Here is a 22,459-nt window from a genome sequence, read left to right on the forward strand (position 1 = left end):
CTTACTTTCCACCCTCTCCTAACAGTTGATTCGTGGTGCAACTGCTTTGAGGTTTTCCTCCTGTTACACCTTTCAGACCTTTTTACTGCCAGTTACCATTTCAGCGCTGAATGACCTGATAGGTCCCAGTGCTTGGCCTTTGGCCTAAAGCCTATATATTCTATTCTGTTCTATTCTACTCCCAATTTCAGTCAAATATATTTTCACATACTTTTAACTTATCATCGCTAATTTGACCAACTTGTAACCATCTTAGGATTTCTTAATTCAAGTAGCTCCTGCAAAAGTGATGGCAAACTTTTGTCTAATCAATGGAACGTTCTTGGATTATTTTCTCATTACCATTTTCTGTAAAAAGCAAAACGTTTAGTTTATTGCAATATTTCTCGATTTTCATCTCTATTTCTGTTGAATATCTGTTTCTGACGTGTAATTATGTCTGTGTGTATTGATTTATCTATCTATTTACTTATTTGTTTCTTTGTCTTTCCAGTTATTTATTTAAGTATGTATTCATTTGTTTATTTGTTTATTTATATATAGTTTCATTAATTAGTTTTTTATTTATTTATCTATCTGTTTGTTATCATTAACTTCTAACCGCTTTGATTTTCTCTTGGAAAAACGGTTTGCAATTTCTACCTTATTGCTAATTATATTAATAACTGGTCTGTGACTTAAGAATTTCATGCCATTTCTACCAAAAACCAGCCCTTGACCTCTGAATTAAGGGCAACCGAACTTGAATTTCTGCTCTTCTGACCTCCAACTTCAAAGCTACTTCTGCTGACAGTCGACCTTTCTTACCTCCAACTTCGAAGCTATTTCTGCTGACAGTCGACCTTTCTGACCTCCAACTTCAAAGCTATTTCTGCTGACAGTCGACCTTTCTGACCTGCAACTTCGAAGCTATTTCTGCTGACAGTCGACCTTTCTGACCTCCAACTTCAAAGCTATTTCTGCTGACAGTCGACCTTTCTGACCTGCAACTTCGAAGCTATTTCTGCTGACGGTCGACCTTTCTGACCTCCAACTTCAAAGCTATTTCTGCTGACAGTCGACCTTTCTGACCTGCAACTTCGAAGCTATTTCTGCTGAGAGTCGACCTTTCTGACGTCCAACTTCAAAGTTATTTCTGCTGAGAGTCGACCTTTCTGACCTGCAACTTCGAAGCTATTTCTGCTGACAGTCGACCTTTCTGACCTCCAACTTCAAAGCTATTTCTGCTGACTGACAGTCGACCTTTCTGACCTCTTGGTCTGAGCCGTGACAGCTAGTGGACTTTGCTTATCTGTTCCTGAAAGCAGACACGTTTATTAGATTAGAAAAATGAGATAAGGATAAAACTGCTTAGTTTACCTGTAATACACAGTTTAATAGATAGTAACTGATTCTATTCTCTATAAATAGCATATCCTTTGGCCTTTAGTTTTTTTTTCATTTAAGCTAGAAGCGTTTAAGATATCTAAAAACCCCCAAAGATCTGACAATTTCTTACAAAATTTGAAAAATTCCATATTCAGATATAAGACCATCTTTCGAAGAGTGGAGATAACTAATAACATTTTTCTACTTGTGCCAGTTGTAATAAAACTCTCTAGCTTTAATTAATACGGCGAGGAGGACGAGACGATTATTACGATAACCATACCCGGGCAAAAGATTAAGTACTGTTCAATATCACTTAGCTAGTCTCGATAAGATAGCGTGGGATGTATAGGCTAACATAAAACACGCCGGGTTGGCGTAGTCTTCTCTGTAAGTTCAGTTTAAGAAGAGCACCGCCTGCTACAATTTTGTAACACCCAGTGGCAATGAAGCATAGAAAACGTGCACCAGCTCAAACGTTGACAGTCTGCTACAGCTTTATAACTTTTAGTGGGAATGAAGCATAGAAAACGTGCATCAGTTCAAACGTTGACAGTTTAGTTACTGAGATAACTGTCTCCCAGAACAAGACAGAGAGATCAGCTCAAACATTGAAAGTTTAATGACTGAGCTAACTGGATTTCAGAACAGAACAGAAAGAACAGTTAAAAAATTGACAGTTTAGTGACTGTGAGGTAACTGGCTTCCAGAACAGAACAGAGAGATCAGTTCGAACATTGTCAGTTCAATGACTGTGGGGTAACTGTCTCCCAGAACAGAGCAAAGAGATCAGTTCAAACACTGAAAGTTTAATGACTGAGGTAACTGGATCCCAGACCAGAACAGAAAGAACAGCTCAAACACTGACAGTTCCGTGACTGCGAGGCAACTGTCTCCCAGAACACAACAAAGAGATCTTCTTGAACATTTTACCCAGACTTTGCGACGCGAAAAGAAACATTGGCCACTGATTCTACCCAAAAACAAACAACAGAACTGCAGAGCAACTTCCACCATCAAAGCGGTGACTGACCTCAGAAAGAAAGGAAGAAGAAGAAGAAGAATAAACATAAACAAACGCTCCCTCCCAGACAAGAGAAGAAGACCATGGCGCCGCCATCTAATACGAGGCCGAGAGAACTGAGGATATTCCTCATACCCATTCTCTTTGTCTCAGTGGGTTTCCTCTCCCGATCCGGAAGCGGTGAGGTCATAGATTTCGACATTCCGGATATTGTGGACTACGGAATCTGCCCCATGCCGAAGACTGGGGACGTCGACATGGAGAGGGTGAGTCGAATAAAGGTTTAGGAATGTTTGGCTAAAAGAGGCTTTGTTTACATATGTATGTACTGTATATGTATATATATATATATATATATATATATATATATATATATATATATGTGTGGGTGTGTATAATATATATATATAACATGTATGTTTATATGTATGAATGTGTGTATATATATACATATATATATATATATATATATATATATATATATATATATATATATATATGTAAACTCAGACAAATAACTGATTTCGTCAGCGTATTTGTTTGAGCTTTGTCATCATCAAAAGCAAGATTTTTAGATAATTTGTAAATCGTTCTAGACCAGAAATAACACTAAATTGATTGAGGTCAATGCTGAATCCACTTCACCACAGAGATAAGTATGAACAGACATAAACCAGATACCTCGTGTCTCGCTGGCCAGCTGCGGTTCAAATCCCCACGGACCAGTTTTGTCTTATCATTGAATTAATTTTTATTTTCTTGTTAAGGGCAGATGCGAGATTCGAATTGAAGTCCACCATAAGGTCAGAAAATCATCTAAGGAACAGTACAAAGTAAAATTGCGTGTACTGAGGCAGTAACAGAAACATTTATCCAAATTCATTTATCACTCATTAGGTTATATCAACTGAAACGGGCTAGATAATTGTGAAGAAAAACGTGAGGTAATGTAATAGGAATTCACCTCAAGTGCAAAGTGCTGGAAATGACAGTTAAATACTGGTTGCACAAGGGAGAATTGTAAGAACAAATTCAGCTATGTTATGTAAAAGTTTCTGAGTTAGAGACTCAGTATGCAGAATTTTTTCTGATACCTTGACAATTTCTGTGACCCACTGCAGAGGTCAGTGAAACAATGTAACCTTGCATTCAAGAAAGCCTCGAATTGTCCCTGGCTAATCTCTGCAACTTTGAACACTGATAACTGATAACCTCAGTCATATTGAACACTGATAACCTCTGTGTACCCATGAAGATTGTGAATTCGTACTCAAGGGAATACTGTGTCTTGGTCTACAGACGGGCCTCGTTTGTCATTCAAATTTGAGATTTTCTAACTTGTGGTGTAGCAGAGTAGTGTCACCTTGAAGTACTGCAGATTTTGCCAGGTTTAAATAAAAATAGAAGTTACTGCTGTTTTGTATTGAACTATAGAATTGTCTTATTTGTCAGACAGACTTGAGATTTATTACTCTTTTTTTGTAGCAATGTGGTGTCAGGTCTTATTGGTCATTGAGATTTGAGATTTTTTGCTTTGTGGTGTAGCAATGCGGTGCCAGTTCGAAGTACTGCAGAGGTTACCAAGAATCAATAAAAGCAAAGGCTTTTGCTGGAATGACATAACCCTTACGAATAATCTTGCATGAAGTTCAGCCTTGTTTGACGTTGGTGATGATGCATTGTCATGCACATCATACACTGAAGACAAAACTAAAATTGCTCTGAAGCTATTCTAAGAACGACAATGCTTCGTTACTTTAAATCCATCTTTTGTTACTCCCAAAAGCACTCGTAACCAATAGACGCAGATTCGATAATAAATCACATTACGACAATAATTTAAAAATGAAAGACGGAACAAAGGCTGCCTGCCCGCTTGCTGGCTTGCTTGCTACCGATGCTATACACCAGTTATGAAAAAGGAACGATACAATGGAGCGTAAACAGATGGCCCGAGCGTTACGTAGGAGTAATAAAAGTTTTTTTACAGTGAGGCATAAAAAGAAATGGAGGAGGAGGTACCTTTGTCACTAGTGTTGTAGTGAAAGAGTGTCTCTCTCTCTCTCTCTCTCACTCTCTCTCTTCATTTTTTTATGAATAATAAAAGCTGGGCGATAATGTATAAAGGAGTTTCCTTTCATAACTCTCTCTCTCTCTCTCTCTCTCTCTCTCTCTCTCTCTCTCTCTCTCTCTCTCTCTCTCTCTGTCTGGTTTGAAAGAGATATTTCAAAGCATATATTCTCCACCTCTTCATTCAGTCGTAAATCTTTTTCATCTTTTCCGCTTTGATAAAAGTGTTATCGATGTTATGCTGTAGAATCTCTTTAGGTAATGTTATTATTCGACTTACATTAATGAAAGGAACGTTTTTGATTGATTTCAAAGGTATTTTATTGATCATTTCATTCCCGTAGTCTGTTATTTTGAAGCTGACAGTAAATATCTGCTGTTGATATCCTTGTAACCAATGTTGAGGCGTCTGGCAGCGTGAGCCGCCAATCACAGTTGGTTTCAGTGATATCGACTGTGGAGTTTTACCGCCAGCTCCGAAAAAAACAGGCTATGGTTAATTGATTCTGGTAAACTTATCATAGAAATTGCCTTAATATTAAGATGACTTTAATTATGTTTATGTCTACCGAATTGCACAAGGTAGGTTTAAACCACTTATCTTTAAATTCTTCAAGAGGTTTTTAGATACGTTATACATATTCTGTTTGTTCAGAGTAATTCTTTGTAGAATCTTCAAAATAAGCTAGGTACAACGAATGGTCAAAATATATACATCTTATATACATACAAATACATACACATACATGCATATATATATATGTGTGTGTGTATATATATATATATATATATATATATATATATATATATATATATATATATATATATATATATATATATATATATATATATATATATATATATATATATATATATATATATATTATATGTATGTATATATGTATATATTATATATATGTGTGTGTGTGTGTGTGTTACTATTTAGACACAAAATAAGAACCGCAAACGTCTGCCAAAAAAAAAATCATCTAGCCATCAACACCCCTCATGTAATCATTATGGCGAAGCATCTCATAAAAATCTTTTCCACATCAGAAATAAATAACTTCATGGCATCATTATCATAATTCCCAAAAACGCCATGAAATAAGGACATGGCCCACCCTTACCCTACCCCTCCCCCCAAAAAGAAGAATCAACTTAAATGCAGCGTGAAGGAATGATTCTATTGCCGGAGGTCATTTCAAACTGAAAGAATAAAAAATAAAAAAGACTTTTCATTCCCTAATGCGACAACTTCGGAGACAAATCTTCACTCGCCCGGAAAAATTAGAAGAAGAAGAAGAAGAAGAATAAGAGCAGTGACTTGCGCATCCGGACAATAACAATAAACACGAGAGAAGGAAATAAATAAGAGTTTAGAAGTAGCAGCGACTTGAAGAACGAGAAGGAGGAGAAGAAGGAGAAGGAGAAAAAGAAGAAAAATGAGCAGAAGAACAGCGACGTGCGCCTCCGGACAGTATATAATAACAATAAACACGAGGGAAAAAAAAGTAAATGAGAGTTCAGAGCAGCAGTGACTTGTCGACCAGAGTGGGGAGGTGCCCCCCGCCCCCCTTTGAGAAATTGGTGTGCATGAGAAAGGGTTGGTGTGTTCTGTGCTTGTTCTATTCAGCAGTTTGTTCAGCAGTGTTCTTTGGTGGTCCCTTGGAAAACTGGTGTGCATGAGACAAAGTTTTGTTCTTAATTGGTAGTTTGTTCTACGTTGTGTTCTCCTTTCGTGTTCCCTGAAAAGTATGCGTACATGAGAACATGTTGGTTTGTTCTATGTTTGTTCTATATGAGCAGTTTGTTCTACACTTGTCCTTAACTGGTAGTTTGCTCTAGGTGATGTTCTCCTCTGGTGTTCTCTGGAAAAATTGGTGTGTAAGAGAAGGAGTTGGCATGTTCTACGCTTGTTCTATATCAATAGTTTGTTCTACGCTGTGTTCTCCTTTTGGTGTTCCTTGAAAAGTATGCGTGCATGAGAACATGTTGGTTTGTTCTGTGCGTGTTCTATAGCAGTTTGTTTTACGCTAGTTCTAAACTGGTAGTGTGTTCTATGTTTTGTTCTCCGTTTGTTGGTCCCTTGGAGAACTGGTGTGCAGGAGAAAAAGGTGGTCTGTTCTTCGCATGTTCTATATCAGTAGTTTGTTCTATGCTATGTTCTCCTTTTGGTGGTCCTTTGAATAACTGGTTTTCTTGAGAAAAAGCTGGTTTGTTATTCATGTGTTCTCCTTTAGTGGTCCCTTGAAAAACTGGATCATCACAAGAACATGCAAATTTGTTCTTCTCTTGTTCTTTATTGGTGATCCCTTGAAAAACAGTAGCTCATAAGAACATGATACTTGATCTCCCTTGTTCTTCATTTGTGGCCCATTGAAAAACAGACGTTCATAAAACACTGACACTATGTTCTTCAGTGTTCTTCATCTTTTTTGTTCTTTAGAACGTAGGACAGAGACACGGGATGGTCCATTTTGTAACAATAAGTCAGTCATAGTCATATGTACAGTGAACTATAACCTGCCCAACAAAAAAGGCGGAATATTAAATATTATTAAAAATTTTAGTTATTTAGCTGTAATTCAAGAAAAACATTATAAATGCCAGTATTCAGAAACAAAGCAAAATGCATTTAGGCTAACAGTTAAAAAAGAAATTGTGCAAACATATTCTTGACTACAAACAAGAAAATGTTAAAAGTGCTAAACATATCATTCTTATTTTCAGATAGCGGATATATAGTTTTTACGTTAAGGTTGTTAATATATTAATTTTACTTTCAGCTAGTAAATATATCATTTTTACTTTCAGCTAGTGAATATAATTTTACTTTCAGGTAGTAAATATATTAGTTTTACTGTCAGTTAGTTAATATATCACTTTTACTTTCAAGAAGTAAATGTATCAATTTTACTTTCAGTTAGTCAATATATCACTTTTACTTTCAAGAAGTAAATGTATCATTCTATATTTTCATTTAGTAAATGTATCACTTGTACTTTCATTTAGTAAATACATAATTTTTACTGTCAAATAGTAAATGTATCATTCATACTATCAAACAGTAAATACATTGTTTTTACTTTCAATGAGCAAATACATCATTTCCGTGAACTGCCCAGATATCGTAAAATATCTAACTAAATCAGAGATCTTATCTAAAAACAGAACCCACGAAAAAAATTATTGTTTCAGTCTCGTTATCAAAAGATAACTTGTTTTGACAGATAATCCATCTGATTATCTCCAGTAAGTAGGACTGGACAGGCATGTAGGAGAAAGAAGTTATTTTTACATCAGGTAATCTTCACAGGTAATGCGTTACCTTTTGTACCTTGTGGTAATCTTGGTGATTTCCTTGTAAATTGTGTTATGTGTAACATTGCTACCTTATGAAGCACTGCAGAGAATTTTTGAAATTACTTCATGTTAGAGAAATGGATAAATAATTAGGTTTAACTTGGTCTTATTTGTTTATAACTTAAGCAGTGGATGCTGTGGAATTATAGTAAATATATATATATATATATATATATATATATATATATATATATATATATCTGAATGGGGGAATTATAATTAATTAGTGGCTGTCATTCGTGGATTATAACCACCATTGTTACAACTTTAGTGACGAGTCCTCTTACCACTGGACTGTCAACAATAATATATATATATATATATATATATATATATATATATATATATATATATATATATACATATATAAAATTAATATAAATATATACTTATATAGTAACAAATATAGCATTAATTGGTGTGAAGTATATAAAAAAAAACTCGTAAAATTATACATAATGTAAAGAACTGCAAATTTCCTTCTAACCTGAACTAACATCACTTTTAAATATCTTGACAAAACCATTATATAAAAAAATCATACAAAACCCATCTAAAACTAAACAGTACTAAACCTAACCACTATTAGTACCATCAATAGTAAAAAAAAAAACAAAAAAAAACTCTCCAAAGAGATAAGACAATCCCTTATCTCTCTGAAGAATCTCTCCAGATAATCTCTCGAAAGATATCCCGCTATCTGAGAGTTTTCTTGTTCTTAACCTACGTCATTTCCAACGCCGTGTGGGCATCGTGACGTTATCTGCCGTGGCATTTCAGGGGCACCAGGTCACGTGAGACTTCAGGCTGAGAGGGCGGGTTATCAGGGGCATGGCGTGACCCAGGGACTTTTATGATATGGGCACCGTGATGGTTGGGGCTCTGGTTTTGCGTTGTGAGTATAATAGAGTTTAGTTTAATTTTGTAGAAGTTATTGGACGTAAGTGAGAGAGAGAGAGAGAGAGAGCTTACGTTGTGGGTATGAGAGCTTAATTTTTTTGTAAAAGTCATTAGACTTAAATGAGAGAGAGAGAGAGAGAGCTTACGTTGTTGGTATGAACAAGTTTAATTTATTTTGGTAAAAGTTATTGGACGTAAATGACTGAGAGAGAGAGAGAGAGAGAGAGAGAGAGAGAGAGAGAGAGAGAGAGAGAGAGAGAGAGAGAGAGAGAGCGCTGCGTTGTGGATATGAGAGAGTTTATTTTTATAAAAATCACTGGACGTAAGTAAGAGAGAGAGAGAGAGAGAGCTAAGTATATTATACTCCTTATAATCATTATAACTCTTTCCATATATACTATTGAAAACAACATTTTGCATACGACAGAAATGCTTTGAATTTATAATATTAATAATTAATGATATTACAATTCAAGACACTGATATTTTCTCATTTTTCTGGTAGCACAATGCTTGAAGAGTAGTTAGTTGGCTGTTGTGGGTCGCAGTAAATAAGGGAAAGATTTTGGATGAGATTCTATCTCAAAATACTAGCTCAAAATCGGATGTTTAACATCTCTCTCTCTCTCTCTCTCTCTCTCTCTCTCTCTCTCTCTCTCTCTCTCTCTCTCTCTCTCTCTCTCTCTCTCTCTCTGTGTGTTTATGGATTTACGGAGTGACGTACGTGTTCTGTTCCAAAATTAAATAAATTTAAAGATTCCTTGGAATTCTTCAAGATTCCATAAGTGATAGAAAGGTGTACTTCAACCGAGCTCAGGAATAAACGTTTTGTGCAACTGCCACCAGATGGCACTGATCAGTCGTCTGCTAAATATTTAACTTTCATGGAACAAAGCTGTTTATTATGAGTATATAATGTCACTATTCTCTTCTTTAACAGAAAAAATCTTCGGAATTCAAAGACTCTTTTTAGGTATGACAAGATGAGGTCTTTGGAATTCAAAGAAACTTTTTAGGTATGACAAGATGAGGCCTTTGGAATTCAAAGCCTCTTTTTAGGTATGACAAGATCAAGTCTTTGGAAGTCAAAGAATGTTTTTAGGTACGACAAACTCAGTGGTATTTTACAACCAGAAGTAATTTACTCTTGATTTGCAAGCTATTTTGGTAACTATTTACAGGAACCAAACTGCTTATTCGTAAGACTAAAACTTCACTAATTTCCCTTCTTTCACAGTTCAGTGGTACCTGGTACCAGGTCGAAGAGGTTCCTAACCAGTACGTGGCCGTGAAGAAGTGTATACGGACGAAATACGATTATAACGGTAAGAAGCATTCTTAACATGTTTATAAATGAATTCTGTTAGGTAATATTGAGTTTTCCTAAGTATATCTGTTGTCCAAGAAGAATTCTTTTAGATAATATTGGGTTTTCCGAACTATATCTGTTCACCAAGTTTAGGTGGAAACTATCATGTCAGGTGTATAGACGAATTCTTTTAGGTGAAATTGAGTTTTTCTAAATATATCTGGCTTGAAAACTGTCATAAACCACAATCTTTAATTTTTATTGAATAAAAAATGTTTCCAAAATAATACAGGGCAAGGTCCACCCAGTTCTAAGACCACCCCCACCCACGTATCCCGTTCCCCCCCCAACCCTACCCCTTCCCATCCACGCCCAACCAACGACCACGGAACACAGCAGTTCTCTACAAGAGATTTCAATAAATTTGAGTAAAATTAAATAATGATTATGCCACAAAATCTATCACTCCACTCCTATCCTACGCACGCGCAAGCTCTCCTCCTCCTCCTCCTCCCTTTCAGAGCTGACGCTGTTCGTTCGTGCGTCTGTTTCGTTAATATAAGACAGAAAGAGAGAGAGAGAGAGAGAGAGACGTATCTGCTAAGACTTATCAAGATTGATCTATTTGGAGTCCTGATTACTTTGTGGTTGTACTTGCATAAAATGTAATATCTCAAGTGGAGGGAATTCGTCTTTTAATATTTGGGTTAATATCTCCCTGTATTTTGGTGTGCATGTATGTATGTATGTATGTTTGTGTGTGTATACATTATGTATATATATATTGTATATTATATATACATATATTTATATAAATTAACTTTTATCACATACACAATTGTTCTGCGCATTAGTAGAATTACTAAAAGGACCTCATTCAAACTAGATGGTATCTAATGGAGTATTTATTCAGAATACTCCATTAGATACCATCCAGTTTGAATGAGGTCCTTTTAGTAATTTATATAAATATATATATAAATTTATATATATATAAATTATATATATATATATATATATATATATATATATATATATATATATATATATATATATATATATATACAACTGTTTTTTTGAATTACTGCGTTGGGCTAAAATCGCGCAGATTATTGCTAAATTCCATTCCATTTCACATTCCATTTAGATCTGCATTTTAACACGGACGCAGTTGTCACTGCATTGGGCTCAATAAATGGAATGTACATTTTATTACTTCTAAGCTTCATCCGATTTATTTATCTATTTTGTATGTGTGTGTGTTCAGTGCAGTGAAGAGTTTATTATTATTATTATTATTATTATTATTATTATTATTATTATTATTATTATTATTATTATTATTGCTGATAGTAATCGATAGCATTTTTAACCTTGGAGTGTTTACCAAATTTTTCCCCAGAGATAATTCATATTATCAGAACTGATAAGCTTTAAGTCTTCAAGTAGGTGTACTTGACTATAGTCAAGTGTATAGGGATTCCATAGATATATGTGTGTGTATGTGTGTGTGTGCGTGTGTGTGTATGTTGCCGTGGTGGTGGCACAGTGGTAAGGTTCTAGCCTACCAGTCAAGAGGACCGGGGTTCAAATCCCGCTGCTCACTGGTGGCTTGGGGATGGCACCATTGCATAAACCCGGTAGCCCGCCAGCCTAGTGGTCTGAAAACTAGAGGGGTTAGTAAGAAAATAGGTACCAGCCCTCTCTCGGGCTGGGGAGTTAAACAGTGGGCCTAGAAACACACTGGCCACATGTCTTGGGCAACAGAACTTCTGATTGCAACAGAATTATTTATAATGTAGTTTTTTCTGACTGCAACAGAATCATCTGTAATGTAGTTTTTTCTGACTGCAAAAGAATTATATATAATGTAGTTTTTTCTGACTGCAACAGAATCATCTATAATGTAGTTTTTGCTGACTGCAGAAGAATTATATATAATGTAGTTTTATCTGACTGCAACAGAATTATCTATAATGTAGTTTTTTTCTGACTGCAAAAGAATTATATACAATGTTTTTTTATTTTAACAGAATAATGTATAATGGATATTTTTCTTACTTCAACAGAATGATATATAATGAAGTTTTTTTCTGATTGAAACAAAGATTTATTCTGTAGCTTTATGGCTTCAACAGAATAATATACATATGGATTTTTCCTGATTTCAAAAGAATAATATATAAAGTAGTTTTTTCTGATTTAAACAGAATTATGTATAATGTAGTTTTTTTTCTGATTCAACAGAATAATATATAATTTAGTTTTTTCTGATTTAAACAGAAATTATATATAATGTTTTTTCTTAATTCAGCAGAATGATATATAATGTAGTTTTTCTGATTTCAACAGAACAATATATAATGAAGTTTTTTTATTTCAACAGGATAAAATAATGAAGCTTTTTCTAATTTAAACAGAATGATATACAATGTAGTTTTTTTCCCGATTGTAACAAAATAATAATTAGAATATATGCATAATATATCTTTAAAAAATACACTGCCTTTAAAACATGATAAGAGCAATTGCACTTAACAACGAAATCAGTCAAGCAAAATGCAACGTATATACTTTATTTATAAGTAAATATAGATATGAAATCAAGTTTAAATGTCAGAGATATTAATAGAAAAATTAATTTAGATCGCAGGTTGGCGTTGTCTCCAAAGGTCAACCCGTATTTTGTTGAGGAAATTAAAATGCTTCGGATCACAATACGCGTATTCATCAAGAATTGAGTTGATAACGGAAATGAACGCATTGGAAAGAAGTGAATGGTGTTTCTCTCTCTCTCTCTCTCTCTCTCTCTCTCTCTCTCTCTCTCTCTCTCTCTCTCTCTATATATATATATATATATATATATATATATATATATATATAGTATCACATACACACACACACATATATATATAGAAAGAGACAGAGTCAGGGAGTGTGTATATATATATATAATAAATATATATATGTATGTATGTATATAAAACAAACGTGCTATTGAAGGTATTCATTCCAATTCAATTCTTTACAAAATTTTACAAAATTTCCTGCAACCCAATTTTGTGAAACGAAAGCTTAATATTTATATAAATACTACCTCCCTGTAATAAGTAAATCAGGTACATATAAATAATGAAAATAATATGAATCCTAATATATATAAATAACTAAAATGTTTATAATTTTTGTCAAAGAAACATGTTACGCACGTATACACAAACATACGCGCCCTATACTTACGACAAAAGCATTGATTAGTTATCATTCATGTAATTCAGCGTTAAAATGCAAGATATATATATGTAAAAAGAAATGTAATAACACGAATATTCATTTCAATTTAAAAAAAAGAAAGAAATATGTTTAACACGTCCACTCATCTGAATTGCATCATATGTAGATGCGAGACTGAAGTTCGAATCTGCAATTCATCTTATTCATCCAGATGACTTTCTGTGCAGAATTGACGATGAAATTCGTCATATTAATTCAGAGGAATTCAACATTTTAATTCAAAGAATTTCAGCACATTAATTCAAAGAAATTAAACATATTGACTCAAAGAAATTCAACAGTAATTCGTAGAAACTCAACATATTAATTCAAAGAAATTCAAATAGTAATTCAAAGAACTCAACATGTTAATTCAAAAAATTCAACATTTTAATTCAAAGAAGTTCAACATGTCAATTCAAAGCAATTCAACATATTAATTAAAAAAAATTCAGTATTTTAATTCAGTGAAACTCAACATGTTAATTAAGAGAAATTAAACATATCAATTCAAAGATATTCAACATATTAATTCAAAGGAATTCAACGTGTTAATTCAAAGAAATTCAACATGTTAATTCAAAGGTATTAAACATATTAATTAAAAGGAATTCATCATAATAATTCAAAGAAACTCAACATATTAATTCAAAGGAATTCAACATATTAATTCAGTGAAACTCAAGATATTAATTCAGAGGAATTCAACATATTAATTCAAAGAAACTCAATATTTTAATTCAAAGAAACTCAACATATTAATTCAAATAAATTCAACAGTGATTCATAGAAATTCAATAGTTTAATTTTAAAAAATTAACCAGTAATTCAAAGAAATCCAACATATCAATTCAAAGAAATTTAGCATATTGCTAATTTATTCATCCACGTTCCTTCTACAGGAAGTCCCCGTAGGGGGTTAGTGCCGTCAGTGCGCCTCTTTCGGTGCACTGTAGGCATTACTTACGGTTCTTTGCAGCGTGCGTTCCTTAGACCCCTAGCTGCAATCCCTTTCGTTCCTTTTACTGTACCTCCTTTCATATTCTCTTGCTTTGAGGTTTTCCTCCTGTTACGCCTTTCAAACTTTTACTGCCAATTTCCTTTTCACCGCTGAATGACCTCATAGGTCCCAGTGCTTGGCCTTTGGCCTAAATTCTATATTCAGCGCAATTCAATTCGGTTCAATTCTACAGGAAGTGCCCTGCTTGTCACGACGGAAGGGCTTGACAAACACGGAGATCTGACGGACAAAAGGGCGGTTCTGAGTGCGGTCGAACCCAGGAGGGAGTCCCGGGAACGTTATCTGCAGTTAACTGCGCAGAACGGTAGGTCTTGAATGCGCAGATGCGTTGTTCTTTTTTTTTTTGTTGTTGCTGTGGGCGGTCTATAAGGAAAGTCTCCTGGTATTAGTTACTCTGACTTCCCTAAACCAATTCACCTCGTATTTTAATCGTTCGTTTTTATTTTTATCCGTTTTTGTATTAATTTATTTATTTATCTTTTGTTTTTTTGTTTTCTAACAGCTTATCTCTTCTTTTTGTGCTTCCTGTTACCTTCTTGACTTTCAATATATATATATATTTCAATATATATATATATATATATATATATATATATATATATATATATATATATATATATATATATATATACATGTACATATATATAGAGTGTATATATATATGTATATTGATCATCATTTTGAGCCACCAAATGTAATTAAGAAAACAATGTTGCAGCCTCTTCCTTAAGGTTTACTGGGGTTCATCCTCTTTCACGGGGTTTATTGAGTTTTACATTCCACCGTTTTCAGTATTTAAGCTTTACCATAAATCGAATACCTCACCAGTACATAGGCCTACACATTACAGAACCACTCTCCTTCCAGTGCCAACCGTCCCTTACCACATCCTGAAGGCGAACTACACTGAATACGCCTGCGTCTACTCCTGCTTCGAGGTCATCGAGCTGAAAGTCGAGGTCTACTCCATCCTGACGAGGACCCCATACCCTTCAGAAGACTCCCTGGACACCTGCAGAAGGGCTTTTCTGAAGATGCGCCTAAGCCTGAAGAAACTCCGGAAGGTGGCGCAGGGGGAGCAGTGTTGGTATGCCAAGGACCTCCGCCATGGAGCCCAGAATGGCATCATACCCTTCCCTGCTATAGTTCCAGGGATCCAGCAGGTTAATGGGAAAGGAAACGGCTCCCTACCTAACCTAAGTGGCAAGCAGTCGGGTCCAGACGGCGATTCGTCGCTGGAGGAGTCTGGAAATGAGCTGATATCCGTTCTGGAAGAGGCTGGCAGAGAGGATGATGGGGGACTCCAGGGTTACAAGAAGATTCTGATTGGTAATGATACGATTGTTCAACTGAACATCAAGAAGTTGTCTCCCCTTAACGGCGGGAATGGACATAAGGGCAACGGCGGAGATGGTGCTAGGCCTAAAGGTAAGGTTAAGGAACCACCGGTTTGTTTTGCAAATTTATGAGTCATTTCTCTAGGTTCAATTGTCTTTTAAGTCTGTCTTTTGGCTATAAATCAATTTATAAACACATTGCTTAAGACTTTCTTTTCTCTACTGACATTAAACTGGTGTACTGATCAAAGCTTAATTGATATAAGTATAACGCCTTTTTAAATGTTATTCGAAATTTTTAATCGCCAGACTCTATATATTGAAAAGCTTTCTAATTCTTTCTTTTAATCACAAGTTAATTCATATCCTACCAAACTTTCAGTTAATAATTACCTTCCTTCAGTGACAAATACCACAAGATCACCATTAACTTAAATTCGACCCAAATAAGCAAATAAATACTTTAGATAACAAAGTCATTAATCAGCCCCAGTGTATAAACAGCAACGATGTATATACTTCAAACTTCCATTCATTCAGCTAGGTCATATGGGTTGAGTGGGTCTCCATATTATCTTTCTAATACTAGGTCAGGTCTGTGTTGCTCTGTGACCCGCCTGTTACTGTTCTGATTTTCCAAAGGCCCCTAGCAGAACAGAATTTTCTTTTTCAATCTTTTCTTGTAGGAAGTTCACCAGAGCAGATGAGAATAAGCTTTTTTTCATTATTTGCTTAGCCATACTTCTGGTTAATCATATCTACTCAGGTTAGATTAAACCTCTCTTATAGGTATCGTGTTTTGCAGATTGCAAATTGGAGTGAAAATTTCTATTTTCATTGTAAAATTTGTCCCTCAGAAGAGTGCTGAAGATTTTGGCCAATTTTTTCTTGAATTGGTAATATCTCTTATATAATTGAAGCTTGTCAGATATGCAACCAAACCAGAGTTCAGTCTGAAAAATTACGCGTCTTCTAAATAGAGATATTTATTTGCTTATTCATGTTCTGACTTATGCAAATACTTTATTAATTTTTCGTGTATAACTGTGGAAAGATAAGCATGCGGTTTCTCATTCTTATCGTAATAAGCTAACAGAATCAACTGCTTAACCAGAACTCTCAGCTTTCTTAATGATAAACTAGACTTATCATGAACCCTTCTTACCATTTCTTGCGTACTTGACACAATTTCGAGTTGACCCCCTACCTCAAACCTGGCGAATAATGAGACTCTTGCGGGTCTGGTCGTCTCATCTTATCAGATAATGCGCCGGGAGATGACGCCAGTGAGTGCACTGACCACTGCCAAGATAATTCGTCATCGTCATCACAGTATAGAGTGGAGTCGAAGACGCTTATCACCGCGATAATGATGACTTTGGGCGCCATCTCTCTCTGTCAAGCTGCGTAGTGCTGGACAGGGCGTCTGGAATTTGATCCTCAAAGGCGCAGTCCACTTATGACTGGATCTTACTTCTGATAGCCATAATTCGCCTCAGGCCTTCATAAGCGTTAGGCATATTAGTACTTGTAACGACTGGACTGTCTAGAAGTGAAGGCTGTATTTGGTTAGCGAATAAGCCTAGGCCTAGGTTAGGCCTATATATCCTGATGTTCACCTTCACTGTGTTTTCTTACTTTCTGTAGCCAAAGTTCGCACTTGGCCATCATTAGATTAGACATAGCACTTGTATCGACTGGACTGTCTAGAAGTGGAGGTTTATAATCAGCTGGTGAATAGGCCTAGGCCAAGGTTAGGCCTGTGTTTGCTAGTGTTAACCCTCGCTGTATTTTTCGTTTTAATAAATGTCTTCTAATGAGAATGTACTGTCAGAAGTGAAGGTTTGTATTCGGTTGGCAAATAGGCATAGGCCTAGGTTAATGAAAATGAATCTTGGCTCTTTAATAATTGAAGGTTTGTTATCAAAAGTGAAGCAAATAAGCCAAGGTTAGGTTAGGCCTTTGTATCCTTTGTATCCAGCTAATGAGAATGAACTGTCAGAAGTGGAATTTTGTGTTCGGTAGGCGAATAGGACTAGGTTAGGCCTAAGTTTCCTAATGCTCACGTCGTATTTTATTTTTTGATTTTCCTCCGAGCAGAATATTCTCTATGCAAAGGAATGCAACCCTTCAGCAGTAACTATTGACTTTTAATAATTTTAAGAATAGATAATTTTAGAATGACTTAATCTCCCTACCTCTGACTTTAAGAATACATTATTCTTGAAGTGGTTTCGTCATGCTGCGAAGATTCTTTGAAAGAACAGGCCTGACTTGTACTCAGGTACTTAGAACTACTGAAACATGGAATACCAGTTTTCATTTTTTTTTTTTTGGTCTTAATAAGATCAAAGTATCTAGATTTAGTCGTGTGAGACTTTTAACTTTGATATAGATAAATGCTCAAAATATTGAAAGATTTTTAGACACTCGTGCAATCTGTTGTAGTAATAATTTGTATTCGCTAGAAATATCACGTGACCGGAAGTGCTATTCCGGCAGCTGTAATTTGCTAGTAATTACGTAATTCATTCAAATTCAAAATCATGTAATTAAATCAAAACTATGTGAATATTTTTTTTGAGTCAATTCGATCTATTTGTATGAAATGGAGAACAGTGGTCTTAACATAAGCAAATCTGAATGATGAATATATATTTATAAAACTACCTAGATTAGAATAATCTTAAGTAACACGTAACATAGAATTATTTTATAGCAGACGTTTTATGATGGAAGTTTTTATTAAATAAGGATTTTTGTTTAAACCACTCTTGTCAGAATTAAACTGACTTTATTTTCTGTTATTTTTTGTTACTTCCTGAAAATGTAATGTTTGGTAGTATTAACTGAACTTTAAGTGACTGATTTTTGTTACAGTTTATATATATATATATATATATATATATATATATATATATATATATATATATATATATATATATATGTATTTGTGTGTGTGTGTGTGTGTGTGTGTGTATTCGAGAAAATTGATAAATTTTCCATTGTGTGTCCTGTACACTTATAATTCTTACTGTAATTCTGTCATTTTCAATTAATGCATTTGTAAACTACTTATATCTTTTGTACATCTCATATATATAGCATATATATATATATATATATATATATATATATATATATATATATATATATATATATATATATATATATATATATATATATATATGTGTAGTGTGCCATTTTTCATTGACTGCAGAAGTATTAATATTAGACCTAATAATAACCTGTATTCTGTTTTTTGCTGGACATGTTCAATTCTGCCACTCGTTGTGTTGTATTTCATGACGCCTACGGTATTTTGGGATGAGAGAGAGAGAGAGAGAGAGAGAGAGAGAGAGAGAGAGAGAGAGAGAGAGTATGCGTGAATAATAAAAAAAAAAAACACCTCCAGCTTACAGCCAGAACATGAATACATCACGTACCAAGTCCTGTTCTTAACGCGACCTGGATTCGCTCTGTTTTGTCGACACTGAATCCATTCCGGGACGATGTCGAATGCAAAAGGTCCAATGTCGAATGCAAATTAGAAAAAAAAGTAAAAAAGTAAAAAAAAAAAACTGCAGGAGCCAAGCCGTGCAACCTAACGTCAGTCTATATACAGCATTTCCATGTAAAACATGAGATTGAGAGAGAGAGAGAGAGAGAGAGAGAGAGAGAGAGAGAGAGAGGAGGGAGACATGAGACGGAGAGAGAGAGAGAGAGAGAGAGAGAGAGACATGAGGCGGTGAGAAAGAGAGATAGAGAAAGTCAACTAGTTGAACGCTCTCTCTCTTTACATGGGCAATTTCATAGTGGTATCACTTCAGGCATAGACTCATAAAACAGCATCACGGCAGCGTAGCCTATGCTGACTGAAACAGCATTAACAGGAACAGCATTTCACAGTGGTATCACTTTAGACCCATAGCAGCATCACAGCGTAGTTTATGCTGATGGGAACAGCAACAGCAATTCAGTGGCATCTATGCTGACGGGGATCAGCAGTAGTAACTGCATTTCACAGTGGTATACATTAGGCCTAGACTCATTTAACAGCATTACAGCATAGTCTATACTGATGGGAACAGCAACACACTTTAGGCTCAATAAGCAGTATTGCAGTATAGCCTGTGCTGACGGGAACAGCAGCAGTGATTGCATTTCACAGTGGTATACACTAGGCCTAGACTCATATAACAGCATCACAGCATAGTCTAGTGCTGACGGAAACAGCAACAGCAACTACGAGCCCTAGACTCATATAACAGCATCAGAGCAACATAGCCTATGCTGACGTGAACAGCAGTAAAAGCAAAGGCATACACAAAAGGCTGGAGCCTTTTGTTTCAACTCAATATTCCCTCGAAATCCGCAGTTCGTCATTTTACAATCGACTTCGACAGCTTCGCAAAGTGGTGTGGTTTGTCATGCTGTCGAGGTGTGAACTACACAACGTTCTGCGGTTTATATTTAAAACCGGTTTTATTTTCCTTTTACGAAAGTTGATGATGATTCCATTCTTATGACGAAAGGATACGCTTTTTTAAATACTATTCTTCCTCGTGTTTATTCCTGGTCGGTAAGTTACAAATTGTCACTAGACTTGACGATAGTTATACAAAAAATAATGTTTTTGTTTGCATCTTGATAAACAGTTGCAGGTGAAAACAAACTTGCATGTAACTCTCAGTGGAATTCGTTCACAAAAATCAAATGTCTGATTATATACATATATATATATATATATATATATATATATATATATATATATATATATATATATATATATGTACTAGAATCCAACTTAATATATTAATTTAATACAACCTAGATAAAAAAAAATTAAAGTAGATATCACATCAGTAACTACCTATTTAAACAAACCTAATTCCAGTATTATATTATTGATTGATTGTATATATATATATATATATATATATATATATATATATATATATATATATATATAAAAACAATTATTTGACGGAAATTCAGCTTAAATCCATTTCTGCAGAACCAAACTCCATTGACGCTCTCATACGTCGACTGCAGTTAAACTGGGTAAACCACTCAATTTGGCAGTTTAGTATTCCCTCTTGTCTTTGTGTGTGTGTGTGTGTGTGTGTTTGTGTGTATAACCAACAGGAAACTTAGCACTTCAGTGTCTCTCGAGGTAGTGTATTGTGTATGTGCGCGTGTGTGTGATTATACGCGCGATGGACATTACATTTCTTCAGCAAAGTACAACAAAAGATTACAGCTTTGGAAAACTTTGTTCAAATGTCTGTAAGATAATGAATTTATTTTTTGTAGTTTTTTCTGTATTTTTCGACCCTGTTTGGTGTTACAGAAATATCATAAAATCATTTAGTGAATACTCTGGAAAATGTAAAATGAATTTGAACGGTAGCTGTAAGATTATAACGCTAAAATGATGTCAGGTATTCAGGAATAATTCAGTCTCCGGTTTATGAGTTAACATATTGACATTAAATAATTTATTCTATTGTATTATTTTGCATGGAATTTTTATCAAGTGTTACCTTACCTGAGGGCGTGATTAACTTACCTGTGCCTAATGTACTCAACAATATACTTAGCTGTACTCTGACTTCTATAATGGATTCTAAATTCTATAATGTATTCTAAATTCTATAATGAATTGTAAATTCTTGAATGGATTTTAAATTCTATAATGTATGCTAAGGGACTCTAAATACTCTAATGTACTCTATAACTTCTATATTTGATACTAAATACTATAATGATTCTAAATTCTATAATGTATTCTAAATTCTATAATGAATTGTAAATTCTTGAATGGGTTTTAAATTCTATAATGTATGCTAAGGGACTCTAAATACTCCAATGTACTCTATAACTTCTATATTTGATTCTAAATACTATAATGATTCTAAATTCTATAATGTATTCTAAATTCTATAATGAAGTCTGAATTCTTTAGTGGATTATAAATTCTATGATGTAAGATGAGGTACTCTAAATTCTAATTCTATAAGGGATTCTAAATTGTATAATGCATTCTAAACTCTATAATGTGCTCTAAACTCTATAATGTATTCTAAATTCTATAACGGATTCTAAATTCTGTAACGTATTCTAGATACTATTCTAAATTCTGTAATACATTCTAAATTCTATAACGTATTCTATAATGAAACATATCAATTATTTCCCATATAAAAATATTCTTTTAACAATCGTCAAGCATATTGTAGTTTCAAGTCATCTCACCAATGGAGACATCAAGAGAAACAAATTAAAATTTATACCATGACCCAAGGTGACCTCCCAGTTGACCTAAGCCGTGTCATAAGTCTTCCTTCCGCTGTGGGAAAAGTCGAAATTGGACTTTCTGGTCTTGATTTATAATTCCACTGCATCGCTGTGCGCCGAAGCAATCTTCTTCCGTTGCAGTAGTTTCCCCTTCAGGAAGTTCTTCTGTGACCTATCAATTGCTATATAATATTGTCTTCAGTCTCTCTCTCTCTCTCTCTCTCTCTCTCTCTCTCTCTCTCTCTCTCTCTCTCTCTCTCTCCCCTTTTGAGCGTGCATAAGAAAGAAAATATATATTAATATATATATATATAATATATATATATATATATATATATATATATATATATATATATATATATATATATATATATATATATATATATATATATATATATATATATATATATATATATGTGTGTATATATATATATACATATATGTTGTACGTGTCTGTGCTTTTCTGTGCATGTGTACGTTACACACAGAAA

At 34.4% G+C, this 22,459-nt stretch overlaps 1 protein-coding gene across 1 annotated transcript; it reads left to right on the forward strand.

The window, feature by feature from the left end:
- Positions 1-1,741: 1,741 nt before the first annotated feature.
- LOC136825387 (uncharacterized) lies at positions 1,742-18,470 on the forward strand. The gene is made up of 5 exons (XM_067081669.1): positions 1,742-2,658; positions 9,966-10,053; positions 14,504-14,635; positions 15,199-15,759; positions 16,931-18,470. Exons 1-5 carry the CDS (start codon positions 2,476-2,478, stop codon positions 17,077-17,079), a joined length of 1,113 nt encoding a protein of 370 aa, XP_066937770.1. The 5' UTR covers positions 1,742-2,475; the 3' UTR covers positions 17,080-18,470.
- The last annotated feature ends 3,989 nt before the right edge of the window (positions 18,471-22,459 follow it).

This window comes from Macrobrachium rosenbergii, chromosome 37 (assembly GCF_040412425.1).
Source record: "Macrobrachium rosenbergii isolate ZJJX-2024 chromosome 37, ASM4041242v1, whole genome shotgun sequence".
NCBI lineage: Eukaryota > Metazoa > Arthropoda > Malacostraca > Decapoda > Palaemonidae > Macrobrachium > Macrobrachium rosenbergii.